This window comes from Tribolium castaneum, chromosome 5 (genome assembly GCF_031307605.1).
Source record: "Tribolium castaneum strain GA2 chromosome 5, icTriCast1.1, whole genome shotgun sequence".
NCBI classification, from domain to species: Eukaryota; Metazoa; Arthropoda; class Insecta; order Coleoptera; family Tenebrionidae; genus Tribolium; species Tribolium castaneum.
The window spans coordinates 474,827-499,950 of record NC_087398.1 but is presented as its reverse complement, the minus strand read 5'-3'; the positions used below and the strand labels follow the sequence as shown (position 1 = coordinate 499,950).

General features: G+C 34.5%; 2 protein-coding genes across 6 annotated transcripts; one reads left to right on the top strand and one right to left on the bottom strand.

The window, feature by feature from the left end:
* Positions 1–1,976: 1,976 nt before the first annotated feature.
* LOC100141713 (asparagine synthetase [glutamine-hydrolyzing]) lies at positions 1,977–15,149 on the bottom strand. 4 transcript variants are annotated; one of them, XM_015980508.2, is made up of 6 exons: positions 13,811–13,950; positions 4,259–4,499; positions 3,731–3,861; positions 3,559–3,684; positions 2,919–3,509; positions 1,977–2,861 (listed from the first exon to the last, which is right to left on the bottom strand). In XM_015980508.2, coding segments are annotated over exons 2-6 (1,689 nt in total). In that variant the 5' UTR covers positions 4,260–4,499; positions 13,811–13,950; the 3' UTR covers positions 1,977–2,021. The 4 variants fall into 4 exon arrangements, with proteins under 4 accessions (XP_015835994.1, XP_064212675.1, XP_064212677.1 ...); XM_064356605.1 differs by lacking the exons at positions 1,977–2,861; positions 2,919–3,509; positions 3,559–3,684; positions 3,731–3,861; positions 4,259–4,499 and adding exons at positions 10,900–12,169; positions 12,219–12,376; positions 12,430–12,771; positions 14,038–14,145; positions 14,197–15,149 and having other exon boundaries at positions 13,811–13,989; XM_064356607.1 differs by lacking the exons at positions 1,977–2,861; positions 2,919–3,509; positions 3,559–3,684; positions 3,731–3,861; positions 4,259–4,499 and adding exons at positions 10,900–12,169; positions 12,219–12,376; positions 12,430–12,771 and having other exon boundaries at positions 13,811–13,823; positions 13,877–13,990.
* LOC103313209 (uncharacterized) lies at positions 4,702–7,999 on the top strand. 2 transcript variants are annotated; one of them, XM_015980509.2, is made up of 9 exons: positions 4,744–4,962; positions 5,016–5,142; positions 5,193–5,626; positions 5,676–6,457; positions 6,508–6,610; positions 6,659–6,691; positions 6,741–7,367; positions 7,419–7,593; positions 7,643–7,999. In XM_015980509.2, the coding sequence occupies exons 1-7, from the start codon at positions 4,866–4,868 to the stop codon at positions 6,842–6,844; spliced, it is 1,680 nt and encodes a 559-aa protein (XP_015835995.1). In that variant the 5' UTR covers positions 4,744–4,865; the 3' UTR covers positions 6,845–7,367; positions 7,419–7,593; positions 7,643–7,999. The 2 variants fall into 2 exon arrangements, with proteins under 2 accessions (XP_008194148.2, XP_015835995.1); XM_008195926.3 differs by lacking the exon at positions 7,419–7,593 and having other exon boundaries at positions 4,702–4,962.
* Positions 15,150–25,124: the final 9,975 nt, after the last annotated feature.

Sequence of the window (25,124 nt, the reverse complement as noted above, 5' to 3'; positions counted from 1 at the left end):
AAAGTTTTTTTTTAATCGGTTTAGAAATTACTGTTACAAAAATTAAAACTAAAAAAATCAGTTTTACACCGTTACTTTTAAAAATGAATAAAAATAGAAACAGTGGTTTTTAGATGACATTATTAGTATTTATGTTTTGATCAAGGTGAGCTACAGAAGGCAGGCTGAGCTGGACACCCTGTGCATAACACTTAATTCGCACACGCATACGAATTAAATGACCCGATTGTTCCCAAAATTCCTGCAGCAGCAAGAATTTAACACAGCGGTCCCCAGCAATCAAAAATTGTCAAAATTGTAGTCAGCATCAGTGTGTGAAAGTGTGAAAGCCATCCCTGCAGGAATGTACGCACGCATCTCACGATTCTCATATTAAGGCATCGTGGTTCAGAATTTGAAAGGCCATTCGCATTCACATTTAAATGAAGTCTGCGTTGGCTTCCAAATATATTATCTTTTCGGTGGCGCCCTCTTTTGTCCATTTTAGCGTCGTTGAGGCGTTAATTCTCCTCAAGGACACTCTCAAGGACTGCAACGTGTCGAAATATCGGTTCCGAATCCCCGGAGGTCCCCAACTCCCGCATGCAAGCTAAACGTTGCGTAGGGGCTACTAGATTGAATTTTCTTATTTTATTTTTACACCCTCGCAGTCTCCCCACCGCACTACACACCTAGCTCAGCGACGGCGTCATCCACAAAGGAATTCAGAGGAAAGCGAAAGCGAAAGTGAGACGTGGACGACGCCATCGACAATTTGAAACGCCTCACTGCCTTCATTATTTTATTAAGCGGCTGGAGCGGACGAAATGGGGGTACGTACACACATGGACCCTTCCGGATAGTCGCCGAATGTCTCAGGTGAAAGGGACACTATAAATAAAACGAGGCACAAAGAACAAAGCGGACACGATAGTTAGGCGCCGGAAAAGTGGAGCGAAAAATTATTCCAACATTGTACTAGGCAAGGAAAAATACCTGCAGCTCTATTTTATTCTTAGCATTTTTGACCAAAGTTTTTTATTTTGTATTAAAATTTTATGAGTTTTTAAAAATTACAAAAAAAATTCCGGTTATCAAAATAACTCTGTCAACACTCCTGAACTCCTGAAACCCCTGCAATCGGTGTACATACACCAGTCACCACGTTTACAAGACACTGGCAATCTGTGCAGATTCTTTGATAGTATTCAACAAACTTTCGCTCACAATCCTCTTATTGGTAGTATCCAAGAAGAATTTTACGAATTCTTAACCGTAATAAAAATTATTCGTTTTTTTTGGTCTTAATTTTTGAAATAATGAACAATTATCAATTACTAAAAATTTGCACTAAAATTTCACTAAATTTTTGTTATTGTTTTTGTTCTATAAACAAAAAACGTCGGTATATCCGTTGTGGTTTTGTTATCTTGGACAATAAAATAGTGAGACACTAAACTGTTCGCTTATTTGTCTAAATTAGTAAGCCATTTTTTCGTTTTAAGTTTTCTAAAAGTCGTCGAGTGCTTATTCCTTGCAGATGACTCCGTTCGTTTTCGTCCTGTTAACCCAATAGCAATCCAAGGCGCGCGCGGGGCCGGCACTAAAACACAGTCATAAAAACACACAAACCAATTTAGCCGGTACAGTCTGCTGCCGCCTGTACCACGGCTATTCCGCAGCAGGAGCACCTCCAAACCTGCACCCCAGATTGGCCGATGCGATTTAATTTCGACGGCCCTGCTCGTCAATCTTTGCGATAGTTAATTTAGAAATTGCAATGTTCTCACTTTCGGAATCATCATAAAAGTTAGAAATTAAACCGAGAAAGCGACGGCGACGACACGACACACTCATCGACAATGCCCAAATTTTAATCCCTCTCTCTCTGTTTAATTAATTATATCGAGAAAGAATAAATTCCTGGCTGGGTTTATAGCCCCAAGTTTAATATCACGGACACCTTGCACCAGTGCCACAAGAAATAAAACACAAGAAAAATTCGAGAAAACTTTATTTATAATTTACAATAAATTTGTACTTTACTTTTGCGGAGCCGCATAATGTTTGATAAACCGTGCTGAAGGATCTGTGACACCTTCAACCCATCTCGGCATCCAATAGAAGGGAATAAACTTCTCCGCCGCATTCGGAAAACTCTTTTCGAAAACTTCGCGATAATAAAGCGACTCTTTACTGTTGGGAGTACAATGTGGGTACTTTTTTTTCGCAGCTTCCAAATCAAACGGTTCAGGCATCCTCTTATCAACAATCTCTTGGAGGAATTGAAACAGCGACTTCTTCTTGGACGCCACCCCGTCACTGAACGCCTCCTTATGCCTCCACAAAATCCGATCTGGCAACACCCCCGTCTTATCAAACGCCGATCTTATCAAAAACTTCTCAACGCCATCTTTCGGCTGCCGCAATTTCGGGTCAAGACTGAGATAATAATGCGTAAACTGCAAGTCAAGGAAAGGCAATCGCAGCTCAAGACTGCTCGCAGCTGTGGTTCTATCGCCCCTTAAGCCGTCGAAAAGGTAGATTTCTTTAAGGAGACGGATGCTGTCGTCATGGCCTGCTTGCGCGCTTGGAGCGTCTCTGAAATAGATGTATCCTTGACAAAGCTCATCAGCGCCCTCTCCACTGAAGAGAACTGTAGTATCGGTGTTTTCCAATACATAGCGCGAAATCAAATACATGGGGATTGAGGCCCTGATTGTGGTAATGTCGGGCGTTTCGAGAGTGTAGATAACGTCATCAAGGACCCGAGCTACGTCCTCTTCGCTGAAAGTGATCACGTGGTGCTCCGTGCCGATAAAGTCGGCCACTTCTTTTGCCGCGATCACATCAGGGCTGTCGCCCATACCAATGCAAAACGTCTGCAAGCAACAAAACAAAAAATATTATTATATTTAATTATAATTAAAAAAACTGACTTGAATTTTGTATGGAAGGTCTACTTCTTTGGCCGCTCTGACCAGCAGAGAGGCAATAAGGGATGAGTCTAGCCCTCCGGATAAGAAACAGCCAATCCGCCGGTTTGCCATTAACCGCTTCTTAACGGCCGTTGTTAGCAATTTCCTTATGTTTTCCAACGGGTCGTGCGTTAGTTCTTCGTATAAAACGAACGGTTGGAAGGTTGGTTTGTCGCCAGGGTGGTGGAAGGTTTGTTTCCGGACTAGCTTAACTCCCCCGGTTTTCATCAAGTCGTATTCTTCGAAAGTTCCGGGTGTGAAAGGCTTGATTGTTTTCTTTTCCCCGTTTTCTTCTCTCGCTAAACCAATCAAACCTTTGGCTTCGGAGCAAATGCCCAACGTTCCGTCCGAAGTCGTGAGCTTGAATAAAGGGCGTACGCCGTACGGGTCTCTCCCCAGGAAAACTTTCTGCTTTTCCATGTCTATGAGACAGAAGGCGTAAACGCCATCCAAGTGTTTGACGCACCCTTCAATACCAAGCTTGTGGTACAGATGGGTGATGCATTCAACGTCGCAATAAGTCTCATATTTGAAGCCTTGTTGTTTCTCCAACTAGAAACAATTTTTATTAGCTGACGCGACTTTCACGTGACTTACTTACTTCTTTGCAGTTGTATAACTCGCCATTGCATATTAGGAGAGTTAGGGGAAATTGGTGAAGGCGCATCGGTTGCATTCCGTAAATGCAATCGACTATTGCCAAGCGGTGGAATGCCACACAACAGTTCTAAATAAATACTTTTACTTTGCGATAAAACTTTGATAGTGCTTACAGTGACCCGCTTGTCCGTCTCGACACGTGAAGCGTCGGGCCCCCGATGTCTTATTTTCATAACGTTCTCTGTACAATCCTTGAGCAGGACATTGCCATTTTGAGGGTGAAATAAAGCCCAAATTCCACACACTGAAATTCAAAAATTACCACCAAAACTGTAAAATTGGTTCGCACCCAAGATACAACAACCTGTCTTACCAACTAAATGTTAATTTTTGCAAATTATGAATAAATTCATTAATAAAACTGACCTCTTCCTAACAATACTGCTTAATAATGTGTTTCAATAAATCAAAATTTGTTGGCGTCACTATTAACTAAAAAATGCCGGTAAATTAAAATTACGACTAAAACAATTGAATGCTGGGCGGAAGTAAATTAACGACGAATTAGCAAAACGAATTTGAGACAAAAAATTGTGAATTGTGATAAAACAGTGCAAAATAATTAAAATGCAATGATCATTAAATTTTTATTTGTTGCATCATACACTTAAACGATTTAATTTGTGAATAAAAATGCTTACTTGTGTTGAAAACGACTCGTTGAAACTGTTCCACGTGTTAAACTGTTGAATTAATGCAAAATTCTGCTTTTTTATACAAAAAGCCGCACTTGACGTTAGCTGGAACCACAACCACGTGTCGCCACAATCACACTTCGGCCAAGCTCGGGTGCTTTCGTAAACGAAAATCCGAATTTTATTTTTTATTACTTGCCAAAATAACGACCTGAGGCCTTGAACTCGTACAAGTCAGCGACTTCACCTGAAAAAATAATATTTTAATTAAAAATTGAGAAAAAATGAATTTGTAATAACTTTTCGTAACGTCAATTGTACGAATTTTCAAGGTTGGCGATACTGTTCACAAAAATTAATTCAACTTTTTTGAAACTCTTTAAATAAATGTAAATTGCGATTGGATCATTTAACTGTTCCTTAAGTGTAAATCTTAACATCAATTTTCTCCAATTCAATAAGAATCAATTTATTTTTCGAGTCGTATAAAACAAAGCGGAGTGTGCTATGGTCTTTTCCGCAAAATCATTCTTTTGTTTTCAATTCTCGAAAACTCAAGTTTTGTGTTAATTGTTGCGTTATTGTTGGGAAAGTCTTGTTTTTCTCGGTGAAAATGACTGACAACGTAAATATTGACCGTTTAAATCAAATTTCCTCTGCGGTGAGTGAGCGTGATAAGAAAATTTGGGAAAATGTGGCTTACAGCATAGGTAATTAGGTCAACCACAAAAGCTCACATTTTTGCAAATTCTCGAATTTTCAGCTGTACGAAAAGAAACAGAAAAGCTAAAAAATGAAACTGCGCACATAAAAACAGCTACGGCTGAAAGGAAAAAAGAAAATGACATTTTGCGAAACCAGTTGGAAGAATTATCAAACACTTTAGCAACGTAAAGTTTGCGTAATTATTACATTTTACTTTAAAAAATTCCGATTGTAGACAAAAACTAACGCTACAAGCGAGTGACCATTCAGTTATTTTGCAAAAAGATTTGAAAGAAGGTGTAAAACGAGACCTTGACGATTTTAAGAAAAAGTACAACGAGGTTTTGGAAATGTATAATGATGAGCTTAAGGATTATAAAAGTCTTTATGAAAATGCCTCTCAAAGTCATAAAGATTTGTGCATAGAACAAATTCGACTCAAAAAACTTGAATTTACAAAAATGGATCTGGACGTAAAAATTGCAGAGTTACAACGTAGACAAAAGGAGTTTGTCAAAATCCAGAAACAAATGTTTCAAAAAACGATCGTAAAATTTGCAGAATTTTACACTCTTTATCACAAAAATGAAAAACTGCGTTTGGAAATTGAGGCTAAAAAAAGGATCGAGCAACAGTTGCTCAAGGAACACCTTCAATTGTCAGAAGCAGGTAAGGATGTCTTTGTTAAAAAAATCCTAAAGACTATTCGGTTTTCTAGCAAAACTAAAAAAGAGATCACAAACGAGTAAAACTAAGTCTGCAACCACTTGTCCTTCCTATTCTGAAAAACCGTTAGAAAATCCAGTGCCGATAAAGGATGATAAACTCGAGTCGACAAGGGACAAATTAAAGAAATTCTTCGAAGAAGAAATTTTTCCTTGTAGCTTGACCTCTTTAAATTCCCCCAAGAAAGCAGTGAATTTCAGTCAAGACCACTCAAAAGTCAAAATTCTGGACGTAAAAGTAATGCCGCAAATGTTCAAACCTGCGGTCGTAAAACCCAATTTAGATTTGCGCAAAAAAATGCAGAACGTAATGGAAACTGCAAAAAAAGAAGCACTACAAAGTCGTTCGATTCAAATTCATCCCACAAATTCGCAGTCTGGATCTCAACAAAAACCACCCTCGCAAAAACGTTCAACTCAAAGCAATTCCCAAACTGTTGCTATATCAACCCCCAAAGTGGAAATTCCAGTCGAAACTCCGAAAGAAAATGTCACCGGTTCAATTCTGAAACCTCCAAGCCAGACATTTGGCGAAAAAAACGAAACTAATGTTGAAAATGTTTCCAAGTTTTTCTCGTCAAAGAAAAAAACTGTCACGTTTCAAACAGAAACACCGAAAGAAATAAGCAATTTCCAGCTGTTTGGCGAAGAAAGTAAGAAAGCTCAGCCCGGGGAGGTCGCAATGAATGTGTTTCGAAATTCGTTCTTTTTGAAAAATGATACGTTCCTTAAACCTGAAGATAAGAAGGAATTTCCTGAGGCTAGAAATTCCGGGGTTAGTAAATATTGGCGCAAAATTTTAACACTTAAGTAATTATTATTTAGAGCGACACTGCTGTAAGTGATCTGACAAATAACGCGAGTTTCACGATGGAGACGGGGCCCACTTTTAGCACCCTTGGGGGCGAAAATTCGGACAAAAGTCCAGGTGCTACTTTCACTACTGAAATATAAAAACTAAAAACGCATTTTTCAGAATTTAGTTTCGACTTGCTGAATCATTCGACTCGTAATAACTTTATTCAGTTGCGTGCGTTATTTCTAGTAATAATTTTTAGATCGTGATGGTTTTGGGGCCTCAACAGCCCCTGTTACAGAAAGTACCCCCTTTAGTTTCATGGGCTCGCAAACCAAATGTAACAACCCATTTAGTTTCTTCTGATCACTTTCTTTGAATTTCCAACAATTCGTTGTAAAGATTCTCAAAAAAAAATCGTGTTCCACTTTTGTTATAATAACACACTTTCTTGTTGTCTCATTAGTTTACAGTTATTCATGTCGTAAACATGTGTACGAAAATCGTCGTGTTTTTTTCTTTCCTGATTTTGGTTCAAGCCCGTCATCGTGTGACGCAACCCCGACCTAGTGTAGTCATGTCAGCAATTAGACTCTTCTGGGGCCCTAACAACGGGACTGTTAGTAAATTCCCCCCGATTATAGAATACTTCGTGCAGCGAATACAAAGCCAGAATTCTAATTATGTCCACGAGGATTTGAGTCGGCCACCAACTTGGGAGAAACCGATCTATACTCTGTCACCCTCAGAGCAATTAACTGCGTATCAGCCTCTAGTTACGGAAAGCGTTACCAAAGAGATACACCACGAGGACCCCACAACGCAGGAATACGAATACGAGGAGTTGCCCGACACGACGGAAAAGTTTTTCGAAATTATTACCGATAAGGTAAGTGCAACGAGTTATGATAATCAATTTCGAGTGATCTTGCGATGCAAGAGTTCCGTTATATTCGCTTTGACCCGAGCACGCATCGGTTTATTTGCTTTTCACCATGGTGGGCTAACGACATATTTAGCATGGCAAAGCGGGCTAATGATTTTATAACACTTTCAATCATGAGGTGCTTTGGATTGGTTATAGTGTCTTTGTGGTGTTGTGGTGCCATTGCACGGTCTGTCCTCCAATTTTCGAAAATTGGAAAAATCACAAAAAAATTTCAGGTACGTTCCGGCAAGACAGCCCAGACAAGTGGGTATTATCGGAAGTTGGATCCAATCGTCCGAGTGGTTTCCCATTGAAGTTAATATTCCCGATACCATTTCTGGATTTGGCCAAAATGTTGCAAACGCCGGTCAAGGAATCTCGTCCGGTTTTATGAATCTGACAAATGGTTTCGGGAATTGGATACAACAGATACCGTTGTTTAATAGGATTACGTCACAATTTGCTCCCAGACCGTTCAAATACTACGTCCTAATGCCAGTTAAGAGTGTGAGTGGTTTGGCTCCATATAATCCGTTTCAAAATGCTGTCAGTAATTTTATTCCAATGTATCCGTAAAAAAAACAATAGTCAAGTTCACGTTTATTTATTTCCTTAAAAATTTAATAATAATAATAATAATAATAATAATCTTTATTGTCCAACGAGGTTATCAGTTACAGGACAAAAATAAATATTGTTACAAAAAATAAGAAATTATAGATGCAGGTATTCTTACACTAAAAATAACGAAAATTAATATAAATTTAAAATGTAATAATACAAATAATAGACTTAATCTAATTTAATCCCATTTATGATTGGCCAGACTGCATATTATGAAGAGTGGTGAACGACGCAAAATGTTAGTTCTAGGTGTTGGGAGCCGGAACATAATTTCATATCTTGAACATATGCGTGGGACATTGAACGGAATCTGAGCCAATAAGTTAGAGCAGTCGATCCTATTGCTGAGTAATTTATCTAAAAAATTGAGACAAATGTGCTCTCTTCTAATGTTAAGTGCAACTATGTTATGTCTTGCAAGCAGCTCGTCTTGGCTGGTGCCCACTTCTGGATAAGTTCCATCCAGTTTAAACGACAAAAATTTCAAAAATCTGCGGTGGATTGAGTCTAGGAGTATAGAGTGAGAGATATAAATTGGAAACCATATTAGACATGCGTATTCAATTTTACTTAAGACAAAAGCATAATAGAGATTTTTTAACAGTACAACATCAGAAAAATATTTACCCATACGCATAACAAAACCTAACGACTTGAAGGCGGAATTACGAACATTTCCGACATGGATAATGAATGTCATAGCTGAGTCAAAAGTTATACCGAGATCTTTAATGGCATCCTTTTTTTCAAGGGCAAAATTGTTAATAGAATATGAAGATGGAAAAGGAGAACGACATCGAGAGAAAGAAACTGTGCAACATTTACTAATATTTAAATGTAATTTATATTTGTTACACCAGTCTGCAATTTTACTTAAGTTCAGTTGTAACAAGTCAGCATCATTTTGATTTGTGATAGAATTAAATATTTTTAAATCATCCGCATACGCAAGAACAGGACAGGATAAAGACAGTAACAAATCATTAATAAACAGAATAAATAAAAGTGGCCCCAAATTTGATCCTTGAGGGACTCCAGATTTCACACAGTAATTGAAAGAAGAAAAACCATTAAAGGAAACATAGGAAACTCTATTTGATAGGTATGATTGAAGGAGGAGAAGGGAAGAAGAAGAAAAGCCGAAGAAAGTTAACTTATGAAGCAGGATATCATGACTAACTGAATCAAAGGCTTTAGTAAAATCGGTGTATATCACATCTACCTGACGACCAGAATCCAAGTTGGTTGCAATGTACTGTGTAATAAGCGCGAGATTCGTAACCGTTGAGCGCCCCTTAACGAAGCCATGTTGATCCGGAGAGATGAAATTTTTTACGCTATAATAGATATCCTGATACAAACACTGCTCAAAGACTTTAGCAAAATTAGAAAGTATAGAAATCTGTCGATAGTTACAAATAATAGCATTGTCCCCTTTTTTGAAAACTGGACATACCCTAGCTCGCTTCCATAATTCGGGAAAAGTAGATGTATTAATTGCAAGATTGAATATCCTTGTTAACGGCTGAGCGAAAACATCGCTACAATCACGAACAATAAAAGAAGGAATCAGGTCATCACCGGCAGTAAATTTGTTTGAAAGCTTTTTCATAATAGAAACAGTTTGATCCAAAGATATTGAAGAAAACTGGAAATTTAAACCCCAGTTACATGTTTCAGGAAAGAGTAAATTTTCCTCCATATTTATGAGTGCAGCCGAAGAAAAAAAATGAGCAAAGCCATTAACAATACTTTGAGGATCAGCAAAGTCAGAAGATTTATCTTCAGTAAAAATTCTTCCTGGTATACGAGAACAACCTCTCTTTTGATTTAAAAATTTCCAGATGTCGGAAGAATTGGAATTTATATTTGTTTCCATATGGCTGACATAAGATTGATAAGCAATCGAGATTTGTTTCTTAGTTAGACTACGTAATCGTTTAAATTCGTTATAATAAAACATAATATTTCTATTACTTTGTAGCCATTTTTTCCTAAAGTACCTTTTGGTCTTAAGATTGTATTTAATTTCAGGAGTAAACCATATCGGATAACTAGACTTTTGTCTACGTTTTTTCGGAACATACAAATCAAATAGTTGATAGATAACCGAGTAAAATGACTCAATAGCTTCATTGACATTGGAAAAGTCATTTAGAAAAGACCAGTTGATATCACAAAATGCATTATATAATAAAGGAAAATTAGCTTTGTGAAAGTTATAGACTAAGCTATTGTTACAAGGAAAAGAAGGATAATTTAGGTTTTTTGTTACTTGTAGAGAGATAGATATTGAAGGATGATGGAAATCTTCGAACACTAATGGAAAGTCACACTTAGTGACGTTTAGGTTCATCTCACTGGAAGAAAATACAAGATCCAAAAGATTGTTGTTAGGGTTCATTACTGAGTTATGCTGAATAGCGTCAAGGACATTTATGAAGTTGTGAAAAACCTGCGATTTTCGTGATTCGTTTGTTTTCCCGAAATCAGGTAGGTTAAAGTCACCAAACAAAATAAACTGACGGCCCAAAATAAGTTGTTCTAATCCAGCGGTAAATAGATCAAGCTCATTTGCCGTGACATTTGGTGGTATATAGATAACTCCTAGAGTCACACTTTGCATATTTATAAGACATTTACACAAGACAATATCAATTAAAGGCACAACGGCAGAAAGTTCAGAAGTATTAATTCGGGAGAAAGTAATATTATTTTTGATAGCGAGTAGAACACCACCTCCCTTCGACAGTTTAACCAGAGAAAACTTACGATCACAACGAATCACATTATATTGATCGGGTAGTAATTCAGAATCAAAGACAGAATCACTTAGCCAGGTTTCCGTGACGCAAATAATATCATAATGTAAATCCAAACAATTTATAAATAAATAGTAAAAAGTCTAAGTCTAGTCTTTCTAAAATTAAACAACCAAATATCCAGTGGCGCTCCTAGAACCAATGGCATGTCCCTGTTGGAGCTGCTTCTCAAAGTTTGCTTTATTCTTAGCGTAAATGTCTTTCAGTTCGCTTTCACGTTTCTGGACTGGTCCTCCATCCTTTTTGACTATGATTCCGACAGGATAGTCGAAACTATAAAAGAATCCTTTCGGAGGACCTTTTTCTTCCTCCTCCTCGTTGTATTTGCCATCAGCTTCACCTTCGCCAGACCATTGTCCCTCCGATGTTTGGCTGGAATACTGACTGCTGGACGCGCTGTACTGGCCTCCACCATATTGTCCACCGCTTCCAGAATGCCCGCCTCCAGAGCTTCCAGAAAATTGTCCACTGCTTCTAATGTGTCCACTTCCATATTGTCCTGAACTTCCAGCAAACTGTCCACTTCCTACCTGTCCAGTGCTTCCAGAGTGACTACCAGAAAACTGACCAAGACCAGATTGTCCAGCTCCTGAAAATTGTCCCGAACTTCCAGAGAATTGTCCTGGGCTTCCAGAGTGACTACCAGAAAATTGGCCAACTCCAGACTGTCCAGCACTTCCAGAAAATTGTCCACTGCTGCTTCCAGAGTGCCCACTTCCATATTGTCCTGAAATTTCAGACTGTCCAGCGCTTCCAGAGTGACTACCAGAAAATTGGCCAAGTCCCGATTGTCCCCCACTTCCATATTGTCCTGAAATTCCAGACTGTCCAGCACTTCCAGAGTGACTACCAGAAAATTGTCCAAGTCCCAATTGAGCTCCACTTCCCGAACTTCCAGAGAATTGTCCACTTCCCAATTGCCCTGAGCTTCCAGGAAACTGTCCACTTATTCCTGACTGTCCAGAGTGACTACCAGAAAATCCAGACTGTCCAACACTTCCGGAATGACTTCCTGATTGTCCAAAACCTCCAAGTTGTCCAGCGCTTCCCGCGAGACTTGTAGATTGTCCACTGGGCTGTTGATACTTATTGACATTTTGGGTTTGCTCCGGCTGGTATTGGCCCCCTTGATAATGAACATTTTGGCCCGGATTTGGATACTGTTGCCTTTGTTGTTGGTACTGATTCACGAGTTGTTGTGCTTGCCCTTGTGAGGGTCGTTGATATTGTTGTTGTTGGAATTGTTGCTGTCGTAATTTCTGACCTTGAGGTGACAACGGTCCTTCAGCATAATTTCCATGACTGTCATACGGACTCCTAAAGAAACATTATTTATTTGTTACTTGATTACCCGAACCAAACTTACGCAACCGGTCGTGAATTTCGTTCAGCTTGTTCGTTCCAAAGTCTTTGATGTTCTTCCTTTGCGGCTTTGACCTCGGGAGTATCGTCAATTTGTTGTGGAAGAACTTTCGGGACGTTATCGATTTGGTGGAAGCCTGAACCATCATCCCAATACTCCACCTGTTACAAACTTTTTATTAAAAAAAAAAACACAGTTTTAGTCGGAAAATTACTTTAATTTCTTGTCCATTTCCTGCGATGTAGTTATAGGCCCCTCGCAAGTCGCCGCCAGCTTTTTTCTTTTCAGTTTTTGCAATATCAGGTACTGAGTAGCCATAAAGATAACCGCCTAGGCCGTCCTGGCCGTGATATTGATTGGCCAAATAAATATCCTCCACGACGTTATGTGGCTCATTTCCCAAATACCTCACAGCGGGTACATTTGAATCAATTTTTGGCGCGTATTTTAGACTTGTGTCTTGTTTATCGATATATTGTTGTGCGTCCGTTGGTTCCAAATCTAATAATCTGATTTCTTCGCACAAGTTTTGGCCCAAAAGGCAAAATATCACGATCTGGAAATAAAAAATCAAGAGTTCAAGTTCATGTGAGCGCATCAAATGTAATATCCGGTTTTGCGTATATTTTTTTTTGAATTAATAATTAGTGCGTCCTTCGAGAAAAGATATCTAAAAAATAATATAGACTTACCGCTCTGATCGCAGATTTCATTTTGGCACTAATAAAATTCACTTTTCTGAACCACCTTTAATATGTAAATTATCAAATAATTCAGGTCTCGTAATCATCTCCTATATATACGTGCTAAATCCGTAAACTTCCCTCTCTCTGAAGATGAGCTTCCAGCGGTTTCAAAAATGTTGGTCCAGAATCGTAATTAATTGGACAAACACGTTCTATATTGGATGATTACAAAGTTGAGAGGAAAGTCTCGAAACAGGATTTTAATATTAACTGATTGATTCATAACTGCGTAATTTTATAACTTGTGGAAACGGCATTGAGATGAGCAAGTGAGAATCTTTTTAACCTTCGGGTAATTGTTAACGATTCAAGTAATAACGAAGTAATAACTTCAACTCTCGATGATTACCGTTTGCTTGAAAACATGAATCGTGCGACGATTACGAAATATTCAGACATGAAACACATCGCTGCTAACGTTTCAAAAAGCATGCAAGAATTAAACGAGAAATGTAACCTGAATTTCGCATTATATATTACGATTTATTGACAATTTTTAGACAATTCTCTGCAACCGTACTTGCAACAAATTGATCAAATTGAGGACAGTGTTGTGAAATTAGAACAGGCTGCATATAAATTGGACGCGTACTCAAAACGGTTAGAGGCCAAGTTCAAGAGTTTAGAAAAACGATAATTAGCTTTTGACGAGTGCGTCCAAGTCGATTTTTTTCTTGTGCATGGAGTCTTGGATGCGTTCTTTGATGCGTCGCACTCGCAGCGCGTCAACACAGTCAATGAACTCATCCATTTCTTTTTTGCAATTTAACATACAAGTGGGGTTGCGCCCCAGACACTCTATCAACTGTATATAACATTAATTAGGGCTGAATTTGTCTTGTTACGTACTAATTCCCGATTCCTGCAATAAACGGGTAAATTTTTCGACTGGAGTTTCTTTTCCAATTTGTCCACCATTTCATTGAATGCCTCTTCAGTTAAGCCATTCTGCTTGCTGTGGACATCGTCCAGACACTTTAATTTCGCCATCCAACGCTCTTCAAACGATAATTTATTGTCGGGGTCGTCTACAACATCGATTATTTATATCACAATTTGCATAAACCTGACGTTACCATTAAGGAATTGGTCGACACAAGCCCGGGACAAGTTAAATTTATCAGTATCACATCGGTTACAAAAAAATGAGTTACCCATTACGGAGAATTTGGCGGCTCGTGACACTTTGAATCATGGCAATTTGAGATGAATTTTTTAAATTTCTCAGCCGTTACCTTGACCTATCGGGTCACGGATGATCCAAGAATCATTACCCATCGAGTGCTAAAAGGCTGAATTTTCCGATGACTCATTTTGTTAATTTTTAATTACTTAATCCTGGTGTGAATTCGACGAAAAATCATTTTGTTTACAAGCCGATTATTTATGACCAAAATAATTTGTTTTGATGTTAATTTTAAAGACGACTCAATCATTATTGATTAATTGCTTAAAATTTTGGAAACTTCTGGTAGTGTTGAAGACAAAAACGATCTCATCAAGTCAAAGTGACCAAATTCAAGGCCAATGAGATTTTTCTGTTCAAAAATATTATCTAATCCCGGAACTGGTAACATGTTTTTACGTTGTATTTCATAAAAAATAAATAAATTATAATATGTGATTACGTCTCGATGTTTGGTCACGTTTTTCTCGCCCTGTTATTATTAAGCGGCCAAATTACAATTTTCCCAGGGGAAAAAGTAAAGTCTGTGGCATAATCGATGTCACTTAATAGTACAGTCTGGTGCACGCTAAATGCTCGCAAATTACAACCATTTGCACGGTTTTTGTGCCAATCGACGTCAGACCACGACACAATAAAGGCTTTTTATTACAGACATTAGCTTTTACAGTAGGTTGTAAAATGTTACTTCTGGGCCAGGACATTTGGCGTCTTAAAAAACAAGGCAAAATCTTACAAATTTAGCTGTTTGCCCAAAAGCAAACAACCGAAAAGGGCCCAAAACCTCTCAAAAATCATTAATTTTTATCCACCCCAAAAGTTCCCAAATATGTGTAGACCACCAAAAATTGGGCACACGAAAAAACCGTTAAAATCTCCCAAAATAATGGAAAATTACCTCAAGAACGCCCTAAAAAACTAACAAAATACCTTGTTTTTACCACCCCAAAATGGCTTTTTATTTCTGGACCAGGACAATTGGCGTCTTCAAAAAAAAAGTAAAAACAACACTAAATCAAGGAGGATACTACGATATTTGACGTCTTAAAAATCTAGGCAGAATCTTAAAAATTTATATGATTTCCCAAAAGTAAACAACCGAAAAAGACATAAAATTCTTCAAAAATCATAATTTGTGCTTATTTTTTCATTACCATTCAACCCCCCCCAAATTGGGGGGGTTTAAATTTTTCCATAGTACTTTGTCTTCTTTGTCTACATCGATTCTGAAAGCTTTATCTGTAACACCCCAATATTCGACTATGCCTTCATGATAAATCTTGAATTCAGAATATTTACAGAATTAATAAAAATAAGTGCAAAACATTCCCCGTTTTCATTCGGACTACAATCCGATCTATTCTTACAGCATCTCCTCTTTCACGACAGCTTATACCGTTTATAGGTATGTGTCTGTCGAGGAGAATCATCGGCACGACCATCAATCCTGAATCAACAGGACAGGTCATTGTTGTTCGATATTACTGTAAGTCATGAATAGATGGAAGAGTCCCAAAACCGAGAAATGTTTTGAGAATATTTGGCAGCACTCAGTTGCCCGTCAATCTTCGTGGGTCCTCAATCTCTATGGCCACTCGAGATCTCACCAGTTCAGATTTAAGAACAACTGCATTCTCAATAAAAAAAGGCGGCGATAGGAATCGAACTCAAAACCTTGTAATTATCTAACGCTTTTCAAATCTTACCTAAATGAATATATTTCCATTATTGTTTCATATGCAATACGACTGTTTCATCAAACACCACTTGAAAATTAACAAGGAAATTATGATTAACTATTGATGTGCCCTAGACATATATAACAAGTGGATTGCGTACAGTTAAAACCATAAATAGTTGGATTAATAAAATATAGGTACTTTAATCTCAAACAACCCTTTTTAAAGATATGTTATCATAATACAACAACTAGGTACTAAATTCATTTACAGTTGTATTGCACAAAAATAGTTATTGTTCAGTGTAAAAACAAAGTATGTTTTAAGTAATTACGATAAATAATGAACATGACCAAATATGTCTAATAGCTAGGTAATATCTAAAATAGTGAGAGCAATGATACAAGTAAGATAAAAAAATAAAACAAATAAGTAAATATGTATAAAAACTTTGTTTATTTATCATTACTCATGTTATATCCGGAAGAACAAAAGACCTTATTGTGACAAAGTGCAGTGTAGCACATTCCACTATAATGACCATGAACTTGACGCATATTAAATTTATTCTCTATATTGTTATATTTTTCCAGTTTAGTTTATAGCCTGCTTTGATTCAATTAAGTTGCTATTCAAACTCATAATTATTGTAACATTTAATAATTGTTTAATTCAACAATTCAATAATCAATTTGTAATACAATCAATAAATAAAGTGTTAATCAAAGTTCAAGAAAATCAATAATTTTTTAAAAATCGATTTTACTGCTCGGCAACGTAAAACTCATCCTCATTAACAAAGGTCTTAATACAAACAAATTTCAAAATAAAACATTTTTTTTATTCAGCAATGGTTACAACTAAACATAAAAAATGACAAAAAAAAAAACAGAAAAATAATGAATTGGGCCTTAAAAGTATTCCAAAAACTTAAATTGCTACGCTATAAAGAACTATTCTTACTTAATAAATGACAAGGTTTTAAAAATTTCAATTCGTTGTAATTTATATTTAACTAGCGACTCGTTCCGGATTCTTTCAGTGGAGTATGAAATTGCGGACCGACTGGGTCAGGTTTAGTTACTGTTATAATGAAATATATCTAGAACATTAGAGTTTGGACAATCTGTTCGTGTCACAAGAAAGCTTTGCGCAAAGTATTTGACGATATAAAGGGGTATAAATACAGTGATGGGCAAGTAGATTTTGGTACAAGCTTTTTCATGTAGTTCATAATTTATCCCCACCGAAACATTGCATAGCAAATATTTCTGCATTATTTTACTAAAAGCGTCTAGATAACACAGAATGTCATCCTCCACAAGCATACAATAATTTGCGTCCTCAAAAATGTCAACATCAAATGTTGAATCTGCTCTGTAGATAACTCCTTTTACATTTGCAGAACAAAACTGCCAAACAGATTGTAAAGCAGTTACGCAAATACCGCTATACCCGTTCATCATTTTTTTTATTATTTCGGTATGAGCGAGTCTATAAATTTTATTGTCTGCTTCTAGCAAACGGAGTTCAATCTTTGCTTCGCCTTCCAGTAGATCTTCGAAAAAAATAAGTCCCAAGTGCTTAGCCAAGGTCTTGCACTGCTTCGTATTTTCAACCAATATGAGAATTTCTACATGACATTTTAGGTCATTATCAAAGTGTGAATTCTTCAAATGTCCTAACGTGAGCTCAAAGTCCCCAGCTTTTTGGCAGGTTTTTCTCTTTTTGGAACGAGAGTCGCATGAACCTGATTCAGAATCATCATTCTCTAATATATCTTCTGAGCTTGAAGAAGCACTCATTGAACCTGGTCTTGTGGTATAGATGACGTGTTGTTTTCCAATACGGTGATTCCGTGTTTCTGTACTATAAGCAGTTGGAGTTTTTTTTAAAGTTTTGTTAAAATTGGTACGAAGTTGTATTTCTGTAAACAGCGGTTGACGCAGATCCGTGATTTTTATTGGTGTTAATTCCTTATATTGATATGAAACTGTAATTGCTTCAGCACCATTCAATAGGAGGCTTAGCAGGTTTAGTTCAATTTTTTCTCTTCTGATAATTGTTTTGTTGGCGCATGAAATCAAACTATCTAATAATTTACAACATTTTGAGGACAAATGTGTAGTATTAGAAAAGTAAATGTAAATATTTTTACGCACATCATCTTCTGTAATGTTCTTATTAGTTGCAAATAATTCATCTTCGAAAATTTCACTCAAGTCGAGACGATGGAGATCCTAGAGGCAAACAAAATTGAATTAAAAACTACACTTAATTATTAATTAATAGAATGTTACATAAAAAATTTAATTTATTTACGCAAACACAGTTTTAAGCTACAAACCCCTTCTGCTTTTTTTCCCTAGACTTAACAGCTTTTTACAGTTTATACTATACCATTTGTTACACAATTTTAAGTTGAACTCTTTCCAAACAGCATATTCTAAATGTCATACAAGTATACTACCAATTTTTTTCACAGAACCAATACCTGTTGCTCTCACTTGGACATAATAAAATTACACTGAATCTGCCAACTCAAATATTGTTTAGTTATCGACACTGATGATGGAACTGCGCATTGTCAATTTCGTTCGCCAAGCGAAGATTCAAAATTTGAATATGCATCTGTTTTAAAATTTGGAAAGGTTGTAGTTCTTTGAAATAAACAACAGGTAGTATACTGTGTTAAAAAAAATCATATGTAAACCTCAATTAACTGTTCTATGTAATAATTCTGTGGCAATACTTACAGTGTTTGATAAGTCCGATGTCATATTCAAAAATCTGGCGTATGTGCTATAAAAAATCCTGTAAAAAAACATATTTTTAATGAAAGGATCACACAAATTATATTCTATAGAGAATATTAAATTGTGCCTTGTTCAATTAAAAATAGTAGATAAAGTAGCATATTAACTGCTAGGACAGACAAAGTATATTACATTACATAATTTATTCATGTATTTTCTATTTCTTTAACTAAAGAACAAATTTTTTTATATTTAAATTTATTCCGTCATTATCAGTGTTTTTTTGATGTCCGTTTGTTGATTATTATGACATTCTTCGTTTTCTTGTATTCGTTCAGTAGTGCAATACTATGCAAAACTATTTAACGAGTTTTTTTTTTGCTGATTAATAAATACGTTTTTTTTTTATTGTTAATACAATGAATCCTACTTTAAAGAATTTAAAATTGTGTTTTTAAAAACAGACATGTGCATTTTATCAAGTAGTAATCTGTGAGTAATCAAGAGCATAATAAATTTAATAATTAAATAAATTTTTACAATAAATAAACAAATGACCAATACTAAAGAGAACAAAATTGTAGCAGAATATTACACACCATTAAAAACAAGACAACCATCTGAACTCCAGCAATTTAAAAATAATTACAAATCTTTTACTCAAGATAAAAAACTAAATATACCAAGAAATATCAATGAAGTAACGCAAATGAGAAATCGTAATTTTGCCATTGAATATCTCAATTCGACTGTAAATAAAAAACTAACAAAGACAGAATTTTGCAAATCTAAAAACATTTCCAGAAATTCCCTCAATATGGGGCTAAATTCAGTTGGCATAAAGATTGCATGTAAAACGAGAACAAATGAGAACAAACGGGAACAATCCGGAGCAAAAGAGAACAAATCGGAACAATTGGGAACAAAAGAGAGAAAAAGCAAAACAAAAAATAAAAAAATATTCGATAATGTAGAACACAAAGCAGGTAGTCGTAAACATATAAGTTTAGATGAAGAAGCAGATGAATTAATTAGTAAATCTTTAGAAACTTTTCAGTCATAAATGGACAAACTAGTTTCATACATTCCCAACGATGAGAAAGAAAAATGGAAAAAAGATTTAAAACCTATTATTACTGAAATAGACAGATTAGAAGATGGAGCAAAAATAGTTGGTTTCAAACAAGAAGTTGTAGATAAATATATTGCAAGAAAAGCAGCTAATTTATTCCTTGAACAATTAATTATGACAGACTGTGAACTAGAATCCGCTAATAATAAAATAGATGAATTGGAATATAAATTAGACAACTACAATAATTATGATCCTAAGAAACTAGCAGAATTAAGAAACAAAACAGTAGTAATACCATCAAACATCGATGATGTAAAGAAAAGAACTCTGAAAATATTTGAAAGACATACTAAAAATATGAGAGCAATAAATGAAAAAACTCAAAAATTGTAAATTAAATGGAAAGTATTGTATTCAAGAATTTAAACATATTCAATGAAGAATATCCAAAATTCCGAAAAAAGTTTTCAAGTCTCATTCAACAAGTTAATAAATTAAAAATTATTATTTTTGTTCTTATGTTTATTATCGTAATTGTAATTATTGTTTTCTTAATTTATTACTTCAACACTAATAAAAAATAGCGATTTATTCAACAATGTCCATGAACGTACCTATGATGATACTAATACGTGTCCATGAGCTAATGTATCTGTAGAATTAGGTAAAAGGTATCTTTTATCATCTTTCCAACTTAGAGACTTTTTCTTTACTTCTTCAGTAAATATATCATGTTTATGACTCCTGATCACTTTCTGTCTATGGAAGTATTCTTTTTGATTAAACAAGCAATTTTTGTAATCTTCAAAACTTATTTCTTTCTTCAATACTGCTTTTTTGATATACCTTTTAATTTTTTCGAAACAGAGGTTTCAGTTCTGTAACTGTACATTTTTGACCTTAAACCTATGCATTCTAATATCTTAATACCATTCAATTCATCTTTGAACTTCCCTATTACTTTCTTATTTTTATCCGAATATAATGGATGATCCTTTGGATAATCAGATGTATCAAAATAGTCGGGATTGTTCTTCATAAATTCATAGAAATCGGCATTTTTAATCTCATATATAAAGCTATCAGTATCTCCATAAAGAAGTTTTACGTTTTCATTGAATTCTTTTTTAATTACATTGTAATGGAAGTTATACATTAATAATTTCGATAAATCTAACACAGCTTGCCCAATATAAATTGGTTTATTAAACAATACTTTTGTTTTAAAATTGTGAACTGCTGCCAGGTGTTTGCTAAATATAGTTCTGTGTTTAAAATTAGGTTTGTTTATCGCTTTTTGTAATTTTTCTTCATCACAATATAATTTAATATTTTGTTGGTTTCTAACAGATTGCATAGACTTACCATATGGGGCATTAACCATTAATTTCCAGAAATCTTTTTCAAAATCATTTTTCGCCTTTTGTCTTTGTTCAGTATTAAATTTTACATATGGTGCTATGAAATTTGACTGAGTAAATTTTATACCTCTGTGAACCTTTGTTATTCTAATACCTAAACTTTTGTAAAGTTTTAATGTTTCGTAATGAATTATATAATTTTTCTTATCATAGAAATGACAAAGTAGTTTTTCTACTTTTCCGCCCGGTGGAATTCTATTTTCCGGAGCTAAAGGGAGATCATTGAATTTGTTATGAATAGCTAAGTCTACTGGAAATGCTAAATCGACTTCCAAAACATAACCCGTATCACTACCTGATACCAATATACCGTCGACATTTTTAATTTCATCACAAGTCAACCATTTAAAGTCTTTTTCTGGTAATTTCTGAGATAAAGCCCATCCATATAGATTATTAGCATCTATATAGATAATCTGAGTATTTTCATCTGCTTGCGAATACCTGTTACTACACTGTGAAATACCTCCTCTAATTCCCTTTTCAAAAAACAAATACATTTCATAATCAGTTAATAATTCCAATTCCACTGAAGTATATTTGAGCATACAGTCCCAAGCTAACCCTGGAGTTGTATAATACCAAACAGGATCGAGTCCATAACTCTTTTCCAAACATAAGTCTCTAAAATTTTCAAATACATCAGTTAACAGCAAAACATCTAGTTTTAAGTATAAATCATGCCATTCACCCAAGTTTTTAATTTTAAAATGTTTCCATACTTTCACTGCATGTTTGAATTCTTCTTGAGAAATACCTTCTTTTGTGAGCGAAGAATAAAATTTATCTATTGATGGAAGTTTTGTTTCAGAAAATTTCTCAAAAGAATCCATGTATTCATAAGGATATATTCCTTTTCTAATTATCTTGCTTTTTTCTTTCCTAAATAACACATCTAATTCACTATTTGAAAAGTATTTAATTATTTCTCTCAACTGACTTGATTCCAGATTAGATGACAAATTGTCTAGGCTACTTGCTAAAAATCTAAATGAATCGATAAATCTCAATTCGATATATCCATTATCATCCATTCTTAAAATTTTACTGAAAGAAATATATTTCTCTTCGTTATTAGGTATTAATTTCAATTGACTTTTATCTTCTCCTAGATTTTTTATAAACAAATGACAATCGTAAGAACTTAAATTATGAAACAAAATTGGAATAAACAATGGTTGTCTAAATTTCAAATTGCATTTTCTACAAGCAGCTCCCCTATATTTTCCAGTGTAGTGATCATGATCTCTTACTTTTGGGTTTTCTATAGAAAACACATTTTCACAAAGATAACAAATTTTTGTTTTTTTATATTCTTCTAGTTCGATTTCTTTTATGGGTTTATTTTCTTTTAATAACTTATATATTGTTCTGGCATGTTCAGTTATTCTTTTTATAAAACATTTATCACTTTCCTCTCCTCTGTAAATTTCCAATGGGTTATCAATATTATTATAAGCACTCTTAACGTATAATCCATAACCACAGGGAATATGAGATTGTGTTTTATGAGTATATGATGATTCAGGTTTTGGTTCGCATGTATGAATAGGTTTCAGAATAGATTCAAAATCAGAATAAATTACATACGGATGTCTTAACATTCTTTGAATATTTTTAAATTTTAATACACCATCTTCAGGCATGTTCGGAAAACATGGTTCATTACTAAAGCACACATTTTGATGTTTCTTTAAAGCATCTTCAGTTCTAGCGGAGTAGTTTAAACATCTTCTACAGAAATGTTTTTTGTTTCTATTTACTTCCAACTGATCATTTAACAATCGACTCAAATTCTTAATCCAACAATAATGATTGTTGTCTTTATTTCCAAAGTATAGTAAGTCGATATTTATTTCATAGAATCGCTTCTTATTATGATACAAAGGATAAAATATATGTTCTTCGTAACTAAACACGGTAACATTAATTTTATTATGTGATTCAAATTTAGGTATGTCCTGGATTTTGACAGGAAAATTTATTCCTTCAAAATTTAATTCGTTTATATATTCCGGCTTATTATAATGATTCAGTCTATCTACATGTTCTTTTGCTTGATGTAAACAGGATATTATGCTGTACATAAAGCATTTGTTATCGTTGTTTTTAACATTAACGCAAGCTTTTTTATCTTTAATCCACTTGGGTAATTCTACATATGAATTTCCGCTTAAAGGTGTATATTTGTTTATATTAATGCGCAAATAATTTATATTTTTCAAAGTCCATCCAGATCCCTTTTCTTGTAATTCATCACATTTTGATATAAATAAATTCTTTTGTTCATCCCAGTATTCCTCCAGATCATCTTTTTCTCTTAGTATAACATTTAGTAACTGAAATTTATGTATCATTGTAAAGTCTTCATTTTCCAGTTTCATAAACTCGCATTCCATCTCTAAATTAATTTTAATATTTTTGTGGAGATTTAAAGCATTTATAATTATTTTAATAGCCTTTTCTTTTATCATATCCATGTATGTTTCCATATCTATACCTTCTTCTAGATTATTATGTTCATACGTTAATAATCTTCCCTTAAAAGCAACCTGAACTAAAATAAAATCTGGCTCTGGATTATGTCTTGCTTTATGCAACTGCATTCGACTTTCCTTAATATATTTTCCACATTTATCACACTTGATCTTTTTTACTCTTTCTTTTTTCTGTTTAGAAAATATGGCATCATCAAACGGAAATATTTCCAAGCTCTTCTTCTTTTCTCTTTTTATTTTTAATTGCTCTTCAGCATTAATAATCTCGTCTATCAATTCTGCCTTATTGTATCTTTTAATGTATCTTATACCTAAGGATTTTGCCATATTACGTAATTCGAGCAAACGACGACTATTCAAATCATGTTTTAATTTATGCAAATGTATTCGAGTTTCCTCGATATATGTTCCACACATATCACATTTTATCTTCTTTACTCTATTTTTTTTTGGTTTAGCAAATATATCGTCATCAAACTGAAATGTTTTTAGGTTCTTTTTGTTTTCTTTCTCTTTATGGAGCTGCATTCGGGTGCTTTTGATATATTTTCTACATATGTCACATTTGATTTTACTAACTCTCTTTTTCCTTGGTTCAGCAAATAAATCATCATCAAATGAAAATATTTCTGAATTCGCTTCGCTTATGAGGACTCTGTCCGAATTCCGCAAAGGAGGCATAACTGATTTTTTTCCGTTTTTTATTTCCTTATGTAATTGCTCTTCAGCTTTAATAATAGCTTTTATTAAGTCTGCTTTATTATATTTTCTAATATATTTGATGTCTAATGATTTTGCAATATTAAACAGTTCAGATAAACGAAGATTACTTAAGTTCCTTCGTTCCATTTATTATAGGAAAAAATCTAACAAACAATTTTTAGTAAATAAATAAATTCAATCCATTTTTATGCAAATCTGTTTTTATATGCCTTTTAAAATTAGTTCTAGTGTAATATCTACCACAATCACATAATAAACGAGTAGAATTAACTGCTTTTTTACATTGTTTACATGTTTTTTCATATTTATTTCTATAGTTATAAAAATCATCTGGACATTTTAATTCCAAACAAATGGAGCAAAGACTTGTCATTTATTAGAAAATTTATTCATCAAAGACTTCAAGATTACGAAAGTGTATTTTAAGAAAATCTAGTTTTGCCAAGGTTAATACGTTATTTTCATACATTTTAAACTGATTAAACATATTCCGATATACTAATCGTTCAAAGTCATTATTTCGTTTACTTCTCATGTCGTTTAACTTTTTTTGAAACATTTGCCATGTTTCTTGGTCATCGGTATGTAAGCGATTCATTTAATTTATCACATTTTTTTTCATAAGAAATTATTCATAAACAATGCGTGTTAAAGCACACTGTCCTTGTTTAGGTAAAACTGTGAGAAGCCTCAGAATTCAAGAATACGTGTTATATATGGAGGTAATCATTTTAATGATCATTTAATCAATTGTCGAAAAAAATAATAAATAATACTTCTAATAAAAGGGATCCAGTACAATATATGAGGCAATATGAAACCTAC